Genomic DNA, 21,299 nt, shown 5'->3' with positions numbered 1-21,299 from the left:
AGAGCACGAATGCAGCCCTTGCAGATAAGACAGGGAGCATTTCTAGTAAACACCACACAATATGAGGAGGAATTAGCCGACATAACAGATGTCCTTACAGATCGCAAGGAATTAGTGGTGAAATTAGGGAGGATGGCTGAGATGGGAATAATGAAATATAAAAGTAGGAATTGGAAGAATAAAATAATAGAACAGGGATTCCTGGGAATATCAAGATCTACACTTTTCTGTAAGAATTATTCAGCTTCACCCATGTCCCAAGATCGTCAGGAAAGACCATATTTTCGAGTAAATAGATCAGTGTATGTTCATGGTCAGTGGTACCACGGTGCAACATTTGGATGTAGAGCTCTCTCTCTCTGGAAGGGAAATCAGACTGATAATAGCACCCAGAAGAAGTGTCAGGCTATATGGGATGAAAATATATCTAGATTAACATGGGTGGAAACACCAACAACTCTCCGAGCAGGCAGAACACCAATTATTTTCTTTTTATGTTTCAGAGGGAATGGAACAGTCCCTGTGGGAAGGAACATCAATTGCATCACCACAGAGTACAATGCTGATATGCAATGGGGCACCTCCAGTCTGTGGACTATTATTGGCAATGCGGAGAATGGCTGTATTTGCGACTTCCTTCCGGATGGAAAGGTCTCTGTTCCTTAGTAACTGTGCACACCCCCTCCCTGGTGATTCTGGGGGTGGACATCTCAAAGTTATATGATCACCCCATGAGCCGCCCAACGACTTTATTGCGTCATCGGAAAAAGAGGTATGCAGAGTATATGGGTACTACAACCTGGGAAGACATTCCACAAGAGCACAGGTTGTTTAATGATGCCCAAATGTTCTTTGGAAGCATCTTCCCCTTTGTTCAAGCAAAGGCCACGGCCCGCTGGCTGCAGATAACACGATGGGAACTGATGAAGACAATTAATGCAACTGAAGATGGATTCAATGCAGTCAAGGAAGAGATGCGGGCTGTGAGAGTGATCCTTATGCAACATAGGTATGTGCTAGACTTGATGACGGCCATGGAGGGTGGGGTCTGTGCCAAGATCAGAACTGCCTGTTTTACATGCCAACGATGCAGACAATGGAACAATCACAGAGACCATGCAGACTCTACATAACTTGCGGAAGAAGATGGCAGACGAGGGGGGTGCCCCCAATGAATGGTTTTCAGGGTGGTTTGCATGGATACCATCCTGGTTATCAGGACTGATTAAGGGGTTATTCCCGATACTTGTGGTGATGTTATTAATGTTCTGCACCTTTCAGTTAGTGGTAGGATGCTGTAAGAAGGTTAGCCAGAAGATAGGTGGGATGTTCACTATTAGGGTAGCCAGGGACGTAAAGGAGGATGAGGATCACGTATATATCCAAATGAATGAATGTAGTAGAGAGGGTGGAATAGTAGTTGAAAGTTCAACTAAAGGGGGGAATGTTACTGAAAATATAGAAAGAGAGGGCCCATTTTTGTTAAAGCAAGAGTTGGGAGGAAAACGTGCAGAATCATATATGCTCAGAGAGGAATACAGGCCCTGAGTGCTCATGGCATTCAAGTAAAAGGTCAGTACAGGAGACAGAGAAGAGAGACAAAGGCATAGTTATCCACAAAGCAGCTACACGTAGAAAGGCCTAGAAGCTTGCAATAATATAGTTACAGGAAAGGCACGCATTTCAAATCCACGTTAATGAGGAAAGGGAGTTTCTGGACAGGAATGTAAAAGCTTTGATGCTAGAAGGTCAGCAGCTGTGTGGAGGAGGTCAGACAGTCGGGGAGAGCTCCAAGCCTGGAGTTAGGAAAGGAGGAGCTACAGACAGCCTTTAGAACGTGAGATAAAGGTATTGCTGTTTTTCAATAAATGTGCACGTGTTAGATATGTAACCTTCGCTTTTCTGCAAATGTGTAATTAGACGCTTTCTCATGAGAAATGCGGCTTCATGCTGACGAAAGCAGTGACACAATGTACCACGTGAGCGCTTAGATCAAAATGCATGACAAGTGATAAGATGCATTCAAGGTAGCAAAAGTATATAAAAAGGGCTGCTTGAGTTAATGATTTTGAGGGCAGTTTCAGACTTAGAGCTGTGCTGTCCTTCCGGCCGTTATTCATAAATGCTCATATTACTTGCCAAACTGAATCCTGTCTTTCTTTATCTGGGACCTGCCAACAACAGTCTCTTTGCCAAAGCGATGCCCCCTCCCTAAATGCACCAAACATTCCTATACTACTCTTTACGGATGACTCCCTCCTCGTCTCAGACCCTTGTTATTAAGTTCACAACATTCTGTGCAGATCATGGGTTGGAACTAAAGGTTAGCAAAGCCAAATTAATGGTGTTTAGCCCAGGACCAGCCATGAGGTGAACTATCACTTTAGCTGGGGCTTCCTTGAATAAAGTCAGCTCGATAGACTATCTGGGTGTGAGGATTTCAAATAAATTACAATGGGAAGATCAGATCAACAAAAGTGTGTCTCTTCTCCAAAACAGATCAAGTTTTGCACTTATATAAAAGTACTGCCATGAAAGCCGTTTCCCCGGCTATTCAGATCTATTTGGCAAGAGCACAAAATGCTACTACCTATGGCACTGAGGTGTGGGGATTTTGTAAAACCACCAAACTGTCTGTGGGTGAAAATAGCTTTGCCAGAGCACTACTTGCGTGTCCAGGCAGTACTCCTCTGATTCTCATTTTTCTGGACCTTGGTTTTAATCGTATCTCCGACACGATAGCCCTAAGACCGCTACTTTTTTGGGTAAGGATCTGGACCACCCCAGAGCTCACTATTTATAGGGACTCACTTCTTGATCTTCTAAAAAGACCAAATGCAGCCTCTATCCCATGGCTTAGGCATGTGTCTAGCTGGTTTCGTACCCTGGGACTTGGGAATTACTGGGAGAACCCAGAGGATCTAGGGAAGGCCCAGAAACAATCTCTGAAAACTGTCTATTGGTCCTAAGTTAAGAACAACTATCTTCTTGGAACATCCCATGGACGACTGACCAACCAATTTCTTGATTTTAAGTGGTACCCCCAGTGCGAATCTTATTTAGATCTTATTCCCGACTCCCTAGGAATGAGCCAGTATGCCCGTTACGAGTGTTTACCGTTACTGTCGTTCACTGGTAGATGGAGGACACTGCCAGTATCTAACCTAAGCCCAGGCTGCAATGCTGCCCCTGGATCGGTCGAACCCTTTATGTTCTTCTGCCCAGCGTATGCTCTTTCTCGACGCAAGTGGATATTTCCAGTTTGTCAGAACTTGGGTATCAGACAACTTGTTATCGCCATATAATCACTAAAGGTGTGGGGTAGTAGGAACAGAGTAGGACTGGTTTAGTCTTTTTTCAGTGCCTGGTTAAATTAGGTTGCTTTAGAGGGGGTGCTGTGTTGTCCTACAGGAGTAGTGGGGGATTTTCCTTTACGGACTAGGTGGTCTCACACACATAATAGTGTCTTGCTTCATCATATGACCACCTAGCCCCACCCAAGTAAGATGATACTACTCAGGCGGACTCAACCTCTGGTTAAAAGAACCAGAGGGAGTGCTGAAATTAAATTGCCTGGATAGTTACAGTGATCCAGAGGGGGTGAATAATAAAATTACCAAACATGTCACCGGTAGCTATTGTTAGTTTTAATGGTGGTGCATGTTGGTAAGACTAAAACTAAAGGGGGAAGGCTCGTTAGAGAATGATGTCTCTTGGAGTCTAAAAAGGAATGGACAAGACCAACATGTTTCTGCCCTCACTGAGTGCTGGTAGGTCAGGGGCATTCGTCAGGGTCGGAGCACATGTAATAAGTAGGGTGCTCAAAGTGAATAGTGTGTGGCCTACCTGAACAGGTAGTTCACGGTGAGGTAGGCCCCGGAGCTGGGGGCGTATTGCCTCTGGTCTGGCTAGAACCGGGGGGGGGGGGGTTTCCCTTGTAGTCACACTCACCCCAAAGGGAATACCATGGGGGGTACCTACATGCCGGAGCCAGGCCGCTCTGGTCAACTTGTTATCGCCCTCAGGATTTTAAAGAGCGATACCTCCATTGCTCCGATTCATGCAGTTAGCAAGTTCCTTGTGGCTGCATGGTATATACACACTCCCCTTCTAAAAATACTGTAATTTGTAAATATGCATGTTATAGGGTAAGAACTGAGAGAATTATTCATTTTTATTGTCAGTATTGAATGGTGATGATTTTTAACTGTTTTTATTATTTATTTTTTAATCCAATTTGTAATTATATGGAATACTGTGGTGATTTGCTTTGATGGTGTTTATGACCGAATAAAGCTTGTGTCTATAATAATATGGTTACATCATAAAACATTACAATGTTCAGTAAAGAATAAACATCCAGCACAACCAGTCGTCTTCCTCTTTGATTTGCTGATCCCCAACAGATAAGTATCTTTTTTTATTTAATGTATAAACCTTGTTATTCTTTGCTCTGTTTTTGCTGTTTTATATATTTTTATATGTATTTACATATTTCTTTATGCCCCTCCAATATATGGCTGGGCTAGGTGAGTATATTTTCTTTTGGCTTATTAACCGTTTTTTTATTTTTTCTCTAATTACAATATCTTTGTATTAATGCCAAAAAAAGAGATATTCATCTATTTTGAGCTTCTTTTGTCTATCCCTGTCCTTTGCAGCTTAGACATTTATTGTTTTATGCCTCAGTGTTTTAGTGCCGTAATTCACAACGGTTTTGGAGGCGCTTGTTTGTCAAGCCCCAGTAGCTGTAATTCAATGTCCTTTTGGAGGCGAGACGCGATACAGTTTGACTCACGCTCATACTCCATACTGTTTTAATGATATCTCATGCTTAAAAAAAAGACAAAGAGGAAAGGGAGGAACCTTGACACCGTTGGGTCTTCCGTGGCTTTGCTAGGTGACCTCCTTTGTTGTTTCCGGCACGAAAGGTGCTTTCCTACTCTCATTTTTAGAAGACGTATTGTCATATGCGTCACCCAGCAGCTGCTACATTTGTTGCTATTTGAAAGGATTGGCAAGCTTTTATTGTTGCCTTGTTACATTTTTGCTTAAAGGGACCACATTTTTTCTTGGAGCTCCCCCTGCTGACCTTAGGTGGCATTTTCATTATATTGATGTTATTGTATCTGCTTTAACTGCACATTTCTTAGTTCAAGGCTCATTTTGAAAGCTCATTTTCTACCTTTAACACTGTAAGTCTTAGGTTATTTACAGCCCAGGCCCCAGTTCTTTTAAATTTGAAAACAAAAAATATATATTAGTGTATACGGATGGAAGGGCTTAACCCACAACCCCAAGTGGTGACTGACTTTATAAGAGAGTCCATTAAAAAAAATTTGGAAGAGGAACTTAGGTCCTCTGTATGGGAGGCGGTGGACACTGCACTAGCAAAGAAGAAGAGGGACCCTCCACTTCAAAGAAGAATCATTTTTCCCTCTCAGATGGGGACAACCCTTCTACCTCAACCTCATGTTAAGAGAAAGCACACAGAGAAGGCAACAATCCACGCCAACAGTGCTTGCGGGTTGCCTTTGCGCTACAGTAGAAAGCAGTGTTCCTTCAGCACAAAAAGAAAGGGCCACTTTGATAAGGAGCAAAGAAAAGTTTCTCCTAGCGGCATGTTGGAAAGAAGTGACCTTCATGGCACAAAACCTTTGGGTCTGGAGGTCTATGGATAAGAAAACTCAGAATTTACTTTAGGCTGAATGTCCTAGACCCTCTTCCGAGGATAAAATCCCAATACCCCTATATACCTCGGATCCTGAACTTATAACTTTTAAATAAAGTTTGGAAAAGATATTTAAACAAAAAATACCTAAAACAGTGCCACGACAAGGTCCTAAACATCCTGGGTCTGCTTACACGCATTCTTGATATAGCTGAGTAGGCCAGGAGCAAAAATGGTAGAAGACTGACTAACATAGATACTGGATTCGAACCTATAAATTCGAGCACAGCATGAAGTGCCTCACTGGTCATGAGGCAAACCCAGCTGCACAAGGGACAGACTTATAACATCTGTTGGACCCACCACGAACTGTGTGTAAAAGTGTCTACACCTTCCTGGCTGGCAGAAAGACAGGAAGGGGATTACTTTCCATGCCTAGCCATCCAACAAATTCCCCTCACAGTAAGGAGAGCCACAGATGAGCTCTGTGCCTTTCTGGAGCACCCAGTGTGGGGAATGTGTCTTGAGTCCCCAACACCCAGCCCCTAGTCAGGTAGAGTAAAACAGATAGGGACTTGACCTAAGGGAGGACAAGCGTGTGGAGGAGCACAAGCTGAGAATTTCCATGGCCATCTTGGTTGGTAGATAGCCGTGCCCCTGTTTGAGATCCTTCTAATGATGCAATTTCCCTTTGACGGACACAAACTCTCCAGTACTGTTTTTAACCAGTTAACAGGGTAAAGCACGCTCCTATTTAGCAATTGAAAGGAAGACACTATGTGAAGCATTAAAGAGGACACTTACCACATAAAGCCAGCTTCATTCCATTCTCAATGGTCTCCACCTGGGGGGTGAGGATCCCTGGGGTATCCAACAGGTATATGGGGGGCTTATCACACACCTGCGAAGTGAAAGGCAACAAGAGTTAGCATTTATAAAGGGGATTTGTTTCACGCTCTGAGACACACATACATGAAGAGCTAAAGAGTGACAGCAAAGAAAAGTGCAGCATTAGCTTACAGGCATACAACACAGCTCCGACAAAAGCCACAGCCACAAAAAACACAGTTCTAACCTATAAACTTACAGCAATGACATATACAGCTGTGACACACTCACAGCAAGATAGGACATAACTCTGACAGAATGAATAACACCTAGGAAGAGCACAGCTCTGGCGAAGGAGCCCGCTATCAGAAAAACACTTTGAGCTAACAGAACCTGGACACCTGCATTAGGGGGCAAAACCTCAGTGGGATGGATGGTTCTAGAGCGAGGACAAAATCTGTACAAGTGCAGTGAGAGAAATCGAAGATGGATGGGTTCAGTTGACAGGGCCTGAACAGATGCTAAGGATACGGAGCATGGATGGGTGCAATGTAAAGTGGAGCATCAATTTTGGGGACTGCGAGAGCAAAAGTCATGGCCAAATGTGCATCAGCATAAGCAGTAAGCTTAGATGATAGGCAGCAGGGGTACTCAACCTGAATGTGGGATGATGGAAATGTAGGGACCATATGAGAGCGGCAAGGGAGCAGAGCGTTATGGTGCTTCATGGAGAGAGGAGCAACACTGTCACCTACCTGGATCCTGGAAAGCACTGCTCTGGTAATACCTGGCGTTGCACCAACCCTGGAAGCTTTTCCTGCAAAAGACCGAAAAGTAATGTATTAGTTTAATTCACCAACATAGATAATATATCCCCCATATACTCTGCAGAGCGCATATAGTAGGTCAAAGTTTTAAACCTGGCTTGGTTATATATTTTTTTAAAAGGTTGGAAATCTACTCACATTAAAGAAAGGAGTAAAACGACTGCAAGTGTAGTATAGGGAACAACGTACCACAATGGAAAATATATTTCCCTCTGGATGAAAAAAAAAGAAAAAAGCTGATTTGCAATTGGGTTGCACATTTTTGCACGAGCAAATTGCACATGTGTATATTTTCGTTTGCCTAAATGGAATTTCCAAATGTTTGCTAGGAGTCTTATTTCTAGGTCTACTTCTAAACTTAGGAATTTCTGAAAGTCGTAAATCTGTATCAATGCAAGTTCATAGACCTGCAAGTGCAGCTTCGTGACCTTTTTTTTTTTTTTTTTTTACACATTGCCCACAACATTGCCCTTAGTGTCTTACACTGCTGCGCCACAAATATTATTTTAAAACGCAAGCATGCGTTAAACATGTTTTATTAACTGATGCTGTACAGAAATAATACCTACAGCTTTCTTATAACATTGGACAATGGTTTAGCTAAACAGCTGGAGACGTTTGTCTCTTTTTCACAATTACAAATATTGCGTGGATAGATTGTATATTGAAAACAATCCCCAAGCTTGCTTTTCTTCTTCTGAGTGCATCTGGGTAACCAAGTAGAATTCTCAAAGCACTATAAATAGCCGCTAACTGTTAAATTTTGCAAATGCGGACATAGGTTGTTTTAGTCTTCAGACTCTTATCGACAGGTTTAAAACTTTCTGTGCAGATTATGGACTGGAACTAAATGCTAGCAAAACCAAACTAATGGTTTAGTTCAGGACCATCAAGGAGGTGTACAATCATTTTAGATGGGGCCCCCTTGAGGAAGGTCAGTTCAATAGACTATTTGGGAGTGAGGATCTCAAACAACTTACATTGGGAGGATCAGATTAGCAAAAAGTGTGTCACTTCTTCAACATAGGTCAGGCGCTATCTTGCGCTTCTACAAAAGCACTGCCCCGAAAGCTGTCTCCCCGGCTATTAAGATCGATTTGGCAAAAGCGCAGGGTGCTGCTGCCTATGGTGCTGAGGTGTGGAGATTTTGTAATACTCATTGTCTGTGGGCAAAAAATGCTTTGCTAGACCAATACTTGCATGCCCACGTAGTAGAACCTTGATTCCGGTTTTCTTGGACCTTGGGTATAACCGCATTTCTAATTTGATAGCTCTGAAACCCCTACTCTTCTGGGTAAGGATCTGGACTACACCAGAGCTTACCATCTACAGGGACTCCCTTCTTGACATCTTAAAATGACCTAATGCAGCCTCTATCCCATGGCTTAGGCATGTGTCAAAATGGTTTCGCATTTTGGGACTTGAGAGCTATTGGGAGAACCCACAGAATTTAGGAAAGGCCCAGAAACAATTCCTAAAATCCGTCTACTGGTCCTATGTAAGAAATAATCTCCTCCTTTGTATATCACATGGTTGATTGACTAATCAATTTCTTGATTTTAAGTGATATCCTCAGTTTGAACCTTATTTAGAGCTTATTCCTGATTCATTGGGCAAGTGCCTGTATGCCCGTTTTCATTTTGGATGCTTACTCCTATTGTCTTTAACTAGTAGCTGGAGATCATCATCAACATCTGATCTATGCTCTGGCTGAAATGACGTTCTTTGTATGTTTTTTTGCCCAGTGTATGCCCTTCCCCAGCGTAAGTGGATTTTCAAGTTTGACGGAATATGGGCATAAGTCAATGTCGCATTGCCTTCAGGACCTTGAAGAGCGATATCTCGACTCTCATAATCTATGCAGTTAGCAAGTTCCTTGTGTCCGCATGGCATATATGTACCCGTCATTTAAATATTTAGAAATTTGTAAATATGTATATTATAAGATATGAAATGAAAGGTTTTATCTTATTGTAAATGTTCACCCATGATTTTAATTCATTTTTTAAATTTTAAATTCTTGGATTCATGTGCTTTTTTTATTGCTTTGATGGTTATATATGACCGAATAAAGATTGTGTGATGATGACCACATAAAAAAACCTTTGACAACACCTGGGGCCAGATGTATCAAAGGGTTTTACTCATTCTATGTCTATGGGAAAATGTGTTCGTACATATGGCCCTAGGTCTCTTTTCAGAGATCTCACATAAAGACCTTTATAGAATAATTTCTATACTAACTTCATGCCACAATGATTGAACCTTGGTAACCTCTCGCTCTCTCATTTTCAAGGGATTTATCAAGTCTGCGTAAAAATGGGTCAAATGTCACCTCTCCTAAAAAAAAAACTCCATAAATACGTTTGACTTGAACAATTTCCAGCCAGTTAGGAGCGTACCATTTCTCGATAAAATTCTGTACATTTGCCCATGTAAAGGACGACAATCTTTTTAATTACTTTCAGTCTAACTTTACAGGAAGCTGCAGCACTGAAATTAATATAATGCAAAAAGAACTGATGATGCCCTGTGCATTCTGGACAACAGATTCACCCTTGCTAATTATTTTAGACCTATTGAGCAGTCTTCAAAACCATCCATCATGTCATCTTCGTACACAAGGTTAAAGATAGTCTGGGACTTGAAGGTAATATTCTGAATCGGTGTAAATCCTATCTTTCCAACCTGTCACAAATAATGAAAAATTGATAGCCATCTTACATCATCAATATGCCAATGATATATAGCTATATCTGAATGTCTGAATGTCTCTTCCCCATCTGACATGACTCTTACAACCAATGCTCTTAACAAGAACCAATCTTAGATGGATGCTTGTCACTGCAAACTCTTAGTTATTTCGCCCCAATCATGTGCTTTACTAAAAATGACTGGTTTTGATTCCATCATTATCTTAGGCTGCTCCCCACTGATAAATAAAAGCGATAAGCCTTTGCGATTCACTTGACTGTCAGTTTAATCTCCAGGAACATATTGACAGCATGGCTAGCTGTGCCAATCATCAATTGAGTGTGATCCTGAGGATCAAACCTTTACGTCAGGAGCCTGACCTCAAGAATGTGATCTAAACACTGGTATTTTCCAAACTTGATTATGGAGATGTAGTACAGGTCAGTATCTGAAATTGTCCCTGTCCTAATCAAAGCCTTTTTGAGCAGAAGCGGACTTGTTCTCTGGGTGGGGCAGATACAATTACATCACCCCGTTCCACAATCTCGTGGCATCCCACTAAAGGCAAATTGCTTTACAAACTTCATACTTTGTGCATAAACTGCTAAACTCTGACCATTTTTCCTGTCTGCAAAGTAAGCTGAACATTCCCAGGGACTCTTGCCAACTCTCGTTGATATTCTCTCTCCTTGAAACTCTTGTGTTCAACAAAAATACACTGTCAAACAATCTTTCTTAGTAGAAATGCTCAACATCTGGAATGTCACACCACCTGATATTCTCGTTATATTCTCTTTCAAGATTCAAATGAGCATAAATATTTGTTCCTAGACCAACGCTTCGCTCCGTCTTCTCCATAGGCCAAGAATGTCCCCCTCCTTTTGGGGGACACCTGCTGCAAAGTGTTTTTCGCACTGCACTAGTTTGGGATGCTGGGTTAGCGTCTGACTTGTCTATTCTGTAGCAAAACTGCCAGTTGTCCTCAGCAATCCTGGCAAATACTTATAAGTTTTCTTCTGTATTTCAATAAGCCCCGATTCACATATATACCTGCCGCCCTCAATAAACAACTATGGTTATACTGGGCTTCAATTGCTCTATTATCTTGTGTTGATACCTTGTGCTTTTGCACTTCTTGTTTTCATTACGTCCTGCTCTGCTTGCTTTCTTTCCATTTATACTGACCTCTGCAATTAGTTTTGGCCTTCTATGCACTTGTTGAATGTGTGGCCCTTGATTATTTTCTTTTGCTATGTTAGCGTTGAACTGTTGTGACTGATGTCTCACATTTATTCTATATTATGTATTTGACCTGTTCTCTCATTTTCAAATCCATAGCAATACTCGTCTATATCTAGTCTTTGATGGTTTTTGCCTAGCCACCTCCGTAAAGGTTTCTTATCCTCTTCTGCCTTGTAAGGGCTACATAAAAAAACTCTTAATAAATTAATAAACTAAGCCTTTTATATTATAAGATTGCATCTGTGGTGCCTTCACTGAGTAAAGTTCATAAAGATTCATGGCGGAACACTGTGTCAACTTGAAGAGCACCATTAGCTGTGTGCCACAACTTTATTTCACAATTACACATCTTATTTCTAAATGAAGGTTTGGGTGATAATTCTAATACAACATCATTTTAAGAACAAAACAGATCTATATGTACTGGGATTTATACAGCACAAACCTAGCATCGAATTAGAGGTGATCTTCACAATAGTGTTCAACACAAATACAATTTAACCATAACATTTCACATTCTTTGTGCACAGTGAGATTAAATGATTTGCCCACCACGTGGTGGCAAGCTCTGAGGCCTAGGTCCGAATCTGGATGCTCAGGATCCAAAGTCGGCTGCTCTAGCTGTTAAGCCACATATAACAAAAATATGACAGTATTAGGGCTCAGAGGGCCTACACATGTGGGGTGCTAGAGGTAACAGTACTGGAGTGCCCAAAATCTGTGAATCAGACCTTCTTTTTTTAGGATCTCTACGTTAGATCCAATAATATGGTGTAGGGTCCACAGCTACAACCTGTGTCCAAGTTTACTACTCGGAGTCCTGCAGGAGTAAGAAATGAATGGACCTTTGCACTTAGTATAGCATCACATGTATTAACACTTCTAAAACATCATACCAGTATCTCTCAGAGCCTCGTTCAGACGAGTCATCCGGTATCGTGAAATGTATGTTGGTTTATTTGTCTAGTACAATTGCTCACTTATGATGGAATGTCATTTCGTAGCCTTGATTACTAAAAAGTCTGCACTTTGAAGTGAGCTTTTTCCAACATAGCTGGAAACAGCTGCCAGTTGTTGTAAAGGTAGACCATTTTACTTTAGTCTGTAGGGAATAGTCCCAATGGGTTCAGAACTAGTTTCGCTAAGGTTTCTCGGAAGAGGTGTGTTTTCATGTGTTTCTTGAAAGTTGCCAGAATAGGTTGATTCAAGAGCTTCCAAGTCTGAGGAGCTACAAGACCCACTGGCTGACTATCGGGACTCTTGTTAAATGTGGCTTGAACTAGCAAGTTTGTGCTACTGGCTCACAGCTTGTGACTTGGAGTGCAGTTAAAGAACAATAACCTCAAGTATTCTGGATGTTGACCCATTCAAGCTTCGAAAATGGTCCACAGAATGTTAGCTAATGTACTTTCTGCCACCAGAAGACAGTGAAGCCTTTAAGAGCTGGTTTGAAGTGTAATGCTTCGTTTAAATGAAAAATAATTGAGCGTCTTGGTTTTGTAGTCACTTGGGTTTCCATCTCTCTTTCTCTGTGGTTTCACCGTAGGTAACACTGCAGACGGCAGGGCTTGATAACAGCAACGTTCTCATCAGCTCAGTACATTATGGCAGTTGGGGGTGTGGCAGAATCTACGTCGGCAGCACAAGGTTCAAATCGACATTTTTGTTTACAGCCAAGATAAGAAAGATAAATGAAAATTCCCATTTGATTCGTACTATAAAAATGTTCGCTGTTTTGGCAGATGATGGAGAGAGACCTAGTTGTTCTAGTTAGATTAGGGGAACGCTATTACCATAGGTATCTCAGAGATCGAAGATTTCTCTTTTTGACCCATTCAGGCAGACATAATTCTTCTTCATCTATTAATAGGCTTTATTCGGGCAGGCAGATATGTCTTCACACTGCCCACTGTGATTATCCAACTGGATATGAAGTTGGTGCCTTCAGCATATATATTTGGAACACTGTGTCATATTGTGATAACAACTGGACCAACCACGTCATGTAGGTGTTGAGCAAAAGGGTGACAACGGAAATCCATCTGAGACACCAAATGATACAGGCTTTACTATTGAGGGTGAAGAGTGAAATCTGATTTGCTGGCTGGGATGTATCAGGAAGAAATTACACTACTGGAGTGCCATGCCAAAGAATACTGATGGTTTTGCTACCCACTCCACCAGTGCTTTGCTGTAGATGGTATCATATGTTGCTGACAGGTCAGTGAGGAGCAATAATTTAGACTTTTACAAGTCTAATGATGTTAGCAAGTGCTTACTGATGTACTTGATATAATAATTTCCATCACTTTGTCTAGCCTGAATCCAGAGAACTTGTCAAGTAAAGTTGAAATCTGTCTCTATGAATTCTTAGACTTGTGGTGGAAGCTTGCCGTCCGTGATCTTGCTATTAAGGATGGTTAGGAGATAAGACTGCTCTAGTAGGTTTGGAAGTGTGTTTTCAGAAGTCGGAGTGATTACTGTATGTTTTAAAGACATGATAAACATTCCTTGTTATGGGGGACATTTATCATACTAATACAAGCAGGTGGTCTCTTATTGTTTTTGTTGTTCAGGGCTCGTCTGGGATGTTCAAGACTTTGCTCATGCTGGCTTTTTGCACCTCATTTTAAGACCTGGGAATGTCAAGGATGAGATTGATACGAGGATTTGGTAAGGAATGATCTGCTTGCCAGGAGGTGACTGATTTCTCTTTGAATAGATCTTACTGGTCTTGGACATACCCTTTTTGAGATGCTGCCTTCGTATGGCGTTTATTACTGATGACTTCCCCACATTTGGCACTCCGATCACCATGATACAGTAGCCTAGGGTCTGGAACAAAGAACGTTCAAATTATTACTCACTCAAAACAAATCTATTAAACATGCAGAGAAACAGAGAAGAGTTGGGGAGACAAGGCAGGAAGTGAGAAAGAACAAGGTAGAAAGTCAGCAAAACCAGTAATGAGAGACAGAAAGCAAATTAAAAAAAATTGAAAAAGTAAGACCGAGTGGGAGAAAGGTAGAAAATGACAAGACCAGAATAGAGAACAAGTCAGAGAGTAAGAGAGCAAGATGACAGCAGGAGAGGGAGAGACAATGAATGAGCTCAAGGTATAAAATAAGAAACAGAAAGACACGGGATTACAGAAAGAGGTAGAGAAAAAAGGCAGAGGTAGAAATGAAGAATGAGAGCAGAAGAAAGAGAGCAGGAGGCAGAGTTTAGCAGAGAGAGACAGCAGTCAGCAAGCAAATGTGAGGATGGCAAAACAGAAAAAACACAGAAACGATACCGATTTTTGCAACAAAAAAAAAAAAAGTCTGAAAGCAACATAAAAAAAAGTTTCACAACGATTCAAAAGTGAAAGGAAGGAAAAGACCACAGAGTTCATTTTTCCAACTGAGCGATGTCCACAATCTACGGCTGACAGCAAAGACATACTAGCACACACATTGAAGCAAAGTTTAATTTAAAGTGACAGCCAAGCTGGAACGTGTAGTGATCAGGCCTGAAAACTGTTAAAAGAATATTAAGAGTAAAATGATTATGTGTTTGTCCCGAATACAAATTCTATACATAAAGCCCATGTTTACATTTCTCTGAGCTGACCTCTGTCCGCTGGAATCGATTACTGGATTGGATGACTTCTGTGGCCATGGGAACCACCTAAAAGACAAAGAAGCACAGAAAGAAACTCAGCAGGTAATAGGTAAAATGTGCTCTATGTAATCACCTAAATAGGAGGACAGTCAAGAAATTCCTAGAGTCAGTTAGTGGGGGAATGTACGAAATCGGGTTTTTTGCTGGAAAAGATGTGCATACTGCTCAAGTAATAAGTCTGTAATTGTCTTTTTACTGGCAATCAAGCACCGCGTTGTAAAACGTGACTCTCTCGGGGTAACGAAGCACAGCAGTCTAAGGCCTAAATAGGGAAGGTGGTGTAGGATAACAGTCTGAATTCACTGGCACGTAACAACAACACTTAACTTTTTGTGTAGTTGGTGCTTTTTCTTTTAAAACAGAAAAATACTTTTACTACTCACACACACTAATAAGCACTACACAATTACGTTACAATATATACATTTAAGTAGACGAAGTACCTTTGGTGAGACACTCATCTCACATTACACCCCCAGTGAGCCTTAAACCCCATAATCACAATACTGCCTACCCACACTAGATGCAACGTCACAATATGAGGGGTTGCTAAATAAAGCAGGCATAATGGCTTTGACACAGTGTTACCACCTCAATAGAAAAGTATGCTAGGATTCACTACTGCATCACACCATTGAAACTAATTAAGTTATAGTAAAGACCCGAAGACCAGACTCTGTTACAAGCCAAGTCCAAGACTCAATTTCTTGCCCGATCATTGTCCTGTCAAAATACTGTCTGTCCTTCTCTTTCAAAGGACCTGTGAAAGTGTCAAATCATCCAGAGTACGACCTTGACAAAACATCTAATGCAACATCAGTCTGGGACAAGTTCCCTGTTATCTATATGCCAAGGGCAGATATTGAATATAACAATCAACGTAGCCTGAACTGACATACCTTTGTCATAACAGTACCTAATGGTTCGTCTTAAGACTATCATATTGATGCATACAGGTTCCGTCTGACATTTAATGAAAATTCCCCCAAGTAGGATAAAGGCCAGTGGACAATACTATAAAAACTCCATGAGGTGGCCAATGACTCAGAGGTTTTCGAGCAAGATTATTACACTAGATCCGGCTACGGGCTGCCAAACTGCTGTAGCATCCATTCCTGTGCTGAGAGCTGATCTAGTGCCAATTTTCGAGAGGAGCTAAGCCCAGTTGATGTGTGTTTTCTGTTCTAGGGAACACACTCTCCTGGCCTTTTGATAAGTCCAGATTTTTGCTGTATGCAGGTGTATATTACGCTGAACCAAAAGAAGCTCTAGATGCAAGTTAGCTACTCCATGCTTTCATAATATAACGCACATAAGTAGTCCTTAGTGTATTGGGTTGCCAAATGACATTCCACCCATGTTAAAAGTGTTTATACTTTATTCATTGTTAACAGCATGCATCACGGCTGTTTTAATAATATTCTGTGTGGTTATAATTCTAGTGCAAAACAGAGGGTTGAGACTGTTCAAATAAACACTTTTAAACATAAGGAAAATGTTAGTCACCACATAAGGATTTTTTGTTTGTGACATAGTGCTGTAGATACACATGCTGTGCATACTCTTGCTGTCTAGTGTTGTGCTCTGACATGTGCAACCTGTTTTTCTTAGAAGAATTCTTCGGGTCACAAGGTATTGTGATTCCATCTATTGCTGGTAATGCATGGCGGGTGAGAATGGAAATGAAGCGTAGAGATGAAGAGGATGACTATGCATAGAAAGAAGAAGAACATGTTTCTGTAATAACCAAAGGCTTCCGTGGAGGAAGGTGGGTGCATGTGAATCTACAGCACCACATGCCACGAACAGATGCTTACAGGGTTAGTAAAATTTTCCGTTCCTGGCATGTGTAGCTCTAGATACACATGCTGGGCACTGGCTGTAAAGCAGTCCTCCCCCTAAGTGGTGGCTATCCGGAGGATGCTGCAGAAGATTGGAAAATTGTACTAAGGACAGCCTGGCCAACGTTAGCTTGTTGGCAAGATAAGACATCCACACAGTAATGCTTGGTTAAAGTGTGTGTAGTCAACCAGGTAGCTGCTTTGCAGATGTCAGCTATTGGAATGCTCCTGAAGAAGGCCATAGAGGCTTCCTTTTTGAAAGTACAGTGGTGTCTGGGAGGGAAAGGCAAAGATCTTTTAGCCCTTCCATAACAGGTCTGGAATAATTTGACAAATAGGAGTTCTAATCCTGCTCTATGAGGGAGCATGACCCTTGTATGGTTTGGAAAAACAGACAAAGAGCTGCAGTGTCTTAAGGAAGGGTTTTAGTCTATTGGTGTGAACTTAGAATAAAGGTTCTTCCAGTGTAAGAACCAGAAGCTCACTCACATGTCTGAGAGAAGCGACCACAGCTAGCAAAGCTACCTTCCATGTAAGGAATTTCAGAGGGGATGAGCGAAGTGGTTCAAAAGGAGGTCGCATAAGTCTGGTGGGGACTATGTTGAGATTCCACACGGTGGCAGGAGGCCTGGGTGAAATGTTTCTTAAGTACTTCCCTAAAAGCTTTATTAACTGGAACCCTGAAGAGTAATACGTGTTCCCTGTTCTTAAAGGAAGCAGAAACTGCGGCTAAATTAAGCCTAATGGAGGTGTACATGAAATCCAACTTTTGCAAGTGATGCAGGCAACAGACAATGTCTTGGACCGCTACCGGAAGAGGTTTGATGTGCCTAAGAATACAGTAGTGCACAAATCTTTTCCATTTTGCCAAATAGCAGGCTGTTGTTGAGGACCTGCAGATCTCCTTCAAGTTGGACATACAGTCTGGAGGTAGGATGATGTAGCCAAATTCTAAGACCTCTGGAACCATGTCACAAGATTTAGCAGCTTGAGGCTCAGGTGTCTTATTGTGCTGGGGCTCTGAGTAAGAAGGTTTGGCCTGTTTGGCAGCTTCCTGTGATGCTCAAGGGAGAGGTCAAGGAGGATGGTGAACCAGGGCTGTGTGGCCCAGGTGTAGGCCACAAGTAGGAGAGTGAGGGATGTTTATCAAAACGTCCTAACCATGAACGGAAGAAGTGGGAAAGACAAAAAAAGCGTAGGCAAATATACCTGACCAGTTCATCCATAGTGTACTGCCCATGGACTGTGGGTGACTAGAGGCGAAATTTGGGCATTTTGAATTTTCCGCAGTGGCAAATAGGTCTATGTGAGGAAACCCTCATGGATGGAACTACAAGAATAGGACTTGCGGGTTGAGTTCCCACTTGCGGACTTGTTGCTGCATCCCACTAAGCAGGTCTTCAAAATCGTTGTCCACGAGAGGCAGAGCTAACCTTCATGGCCGCCAATACATGATCTGTGGTGGCTACACCGCATTCATCTATTTCAAGCATGGTGAGATCTGCCTATCGACCCCTCACAGATGGCAGGATACGGGGACAAGCCAGCGGGGGTACTGATTGACAGGGAGAGGCCTCCGACGTCCCACGCAATTCATTACATAGCCCAACAACCTCTCACAGGCTGAGCTGCAGTCGGGTGGGGGGGCTTTGGGTTGAGAGCAGCCGCAACCCAGAGCGATGCTTATGCACAATGAGTGATGGGGGTGAGCAGCATGAGGTGCAGATCGGGTGAGTTCCTAGGTCCTGGGACTGTGAACGTCTTTGGGACCTTTGCGCAGATACTCTAGATACACCTGTCCAGCGTGGCCTACAACTGAGGCCTGCGAGCACCCGGCGCCCGATGAGCTGCACAGAGGCTGCACCCCCCCAGGACTAGCACAAGACGGGGGAGAGTGGAATTATTAAATACCCTAGGATCCCCAGAAACTGCTGCTCCTCAAGTTTGTTCCTACTGGCTAGTCTAACTTATTTGCCTGACCTTGAGATGCCAGCCGAGCCACATCACAGTGAGCTCTTAGACGCCTTATGATGTGTCCAAGATCACACAACGATGCCAGCCTCATGAGCCTCCCCTACTTCAATCACAGTTGAAAAGGCATGATTTAGTGGGAATTTACAAGTGAACAGACAGCTCATATAGCCCGCCCTGCTGTATGGACACCTGTTTTTCAACAAACCCTCGAAGAGCATGAAGAGGGCTATAACATGAGAGTTTTCCACTGATTTGCCAACGTACGCGAGGGGACTTAATTATGAATACCAGGGTCATGGCAATTGACACCCACCCTTGGAACTATATTAAGGGGTTTGATAGTGGTGGCAAGTCCCTCTACTAGCCTCCATAAAGATTGTAGGTAGAGGCTCATGTGAGCAATATTGGAGGCCTTGGTGAAACTTGACTTTGGCGTATCTGAGTGGTGTTGGTCCCCTTGGAATTCACCAACGGCCAACTTTATGACGCCTAAAAAAGCTCAATCGAACAGGGTATCCAGCTATTTCCAGCCGATCGCAGAGATATCCAGAGAGCCCACGCGTGAACAATTAGATGGCGTTTACGAAGGAAGACCTTCTAGCCTCAAATTGTGACTTCAAGAAAGAGCGGAGAGAAGAACTTAGAACTGACTTTGAAGCCTCTCTGGACACACTGCACACAAACCTCAACACCAACTTATCGTACCTACAACAGGATGTTGACTCAGTAGGCGTACATACGCTGGACTGCAAGTCGAAATGTCATGCTCTCGAACAACGGATTGTCCAGGCAGAGAAAGCAGCCAACAACATGAAGAATCACCTCCATGCTAGGATGTTAAAATGCAAAGATTTAGAGAATCAAGTGTGTTGCGAGAACATTCGCATCCGTAATCTGGAGGAGGGAATACCCCGACTTGGACGCTTTTGTTGTGGGACTGTTCTCTAAACTGTTGGGCAACAACGCAGGAAAGGACAAACTGGATTGTGTCCATCGCATTGGTTTGAGGTCACCAGGGGAAGGAAGATGGCCAAGAGATGTCCTTGAAAATTTCATTCCTTCAAAGTGAAAGAAGCAATCCTCCAGGCGGCGAGGGGACTGGAGGAGGACACGTTTCAGGGGGCCACATGAACCCATTACTAAGACATAGCAACAGATACCCATGTACATCGACAACAGTTCCGACCAGTTACTGAGAAGCTATGCACCGAACATATTCGCTATAGATGGTCTTACCCTTTTGGATTGACCTTTGATTATCAGAATACAACTCACCATTTCACTACAGTCGAAGACGCTGCAAGGGTTTTGGAGGTCTCTCTGCCTACTCCAGCCCAGCCCAATTACATCCTCAATCATGGCATGTGGACTGGAGCATCTGGTGCTGAGAATAGCCAATGGCTGCCACAAAGGTGACCCAAATGCCCAGGCAAAAAAGGAACTCCTCGCTGATGCCCTTGAGCTGGGTAAAAGGGTCATTGGAAGAACCTATCTCATTGGAAGGCCCTCCTCCTACCATCCTCCTGTTCTACTAGGTCTCTTCTCAGCCACAGAACTATGGAAAGAGGTTTGTACTTGATCTTCTTCTTCCCTATTGAGCTTTTCCTCAGCTCAACCCATTTTGATACTCCTGCCGGGGAGCATGAGACCCATGAGAGGGACAGGGGGAGCGTGACATCTTGCCCATCAGGGTCTCAAAATTAATGCGAGAGTGGAGACTGACTCAACAAATCAAGGTTATTCATGGTTTCCGTGTGGTTAGGGAATCTTAGCCCCATTGATTTTTTCACGTTTAGTTGCTTATTACTTGTCATCCTGGGACTTTTGAAATCTTACTGTGTGGAGGGGGAGGAGGGGAGAGAGAGAGGTTAATGGGGCGGGGTACTAGGGGGAGGGAAGGTCCATTTCAACGTGCTCTATCATTGTTTGTTAGGCTTGAAACATGGTATTAATGACATGAACATGGAATTTTAATGTCTCAACTCGCCAGCTAAATGCCACAAATTGTGGAAGTACCTTTTAGATAGGCAACACAACATAGTCACTTTCCAAGAAACACATCTTAACCATGAGGACGACCATCATTGTCCCATAAATCATATCACCTGGTATATTGCTTCTCGGTACAGACGTAACATAATGGGAGTGGCACTCCTTCATGAAGTCCCAATATAAGGACAAAAAGACTGATAAAGAGGACAGGATACTGTTGGTTAAAGGGGAATAGCATGATAGAATGTGCACCACTGGATCTATATATGCCCCCAATACATTATAGGCCCTCTTCCACCAATCACTTCTTACCCTCTTGAGTGAATTTGCAGAAAGGGACATTCTCCTTATGGGAGATTTAAATTCAGTTTGGGACTCTAATTTAGATAGCACTTCACCACATAGGACATCCCCACATAATGTTCCCAAACCCACAAAACACTCCATTCAGTAGGCTGAACTGATGCTTGGAGGATAGTCCACACCAATGAAAAGGACCATACCTTTTTTTATGTTCCCACTGTTTCTGCTCGAGACTTGATCACATTTTCATAAGCAAGACATTGG

The 21,299-nt window shown here is 42.6% G+C and overlaps 1 protein-coding gene across 2 annotated transcripts in view; it reads right to left on the bottom strand.

The window, feature by feature from the left end:
* MTG1 (mitochondrial ribosome associated GTPase 1) overlaps nt 1-21,299 on the bottom strand; it is a 197,817-nt gene that overhangs the window by 45,879 nt on the left and 130,639 nt on the right. For both annotated transcript variants that reach the window (XM_069240823.1, XM_069240822.1), the window contains exons 6-9: nt 14,875-14,931; nt 14,007-14,097; nt 7,255-7,316; nt 6,476-6,572 (exon numbers count right to left, since the gene is read on the bottom strand). In XM_069240823.1, coding sequence (XP_069096924.1) covers nt 6,476-6,572; nt 7,255-7,316; nt 14,007-14,097; nt 14,875-14,931 — 307 coding nt within the window. The remainder of the gene's footprint in view (nt 1-6,475; nt 6,573-7,254; nt 7,317-14,006; nt 14,098-14,874; nt 14,932-21,299) is intronic.

The sequence above is a fragment of the Pleurodeles waltl genome, chromosome 6 (assembly GCF_031143425.1).
Source record: "Pleurodeles waltl isolate 20211129_DDA chromosome 6, aPleWal1.hap1.20221129, whole genome shotgun sequence".
Lineage (NCBI taxonomy): Eukaryota > Metazoa > Chordata > Amphibia > Caudata > Salamandridae > Pleurodeles > Pleurodeles waltl.
This window is presented reverse-complemented; position numbering and strand designations above follow the sequence as displayed.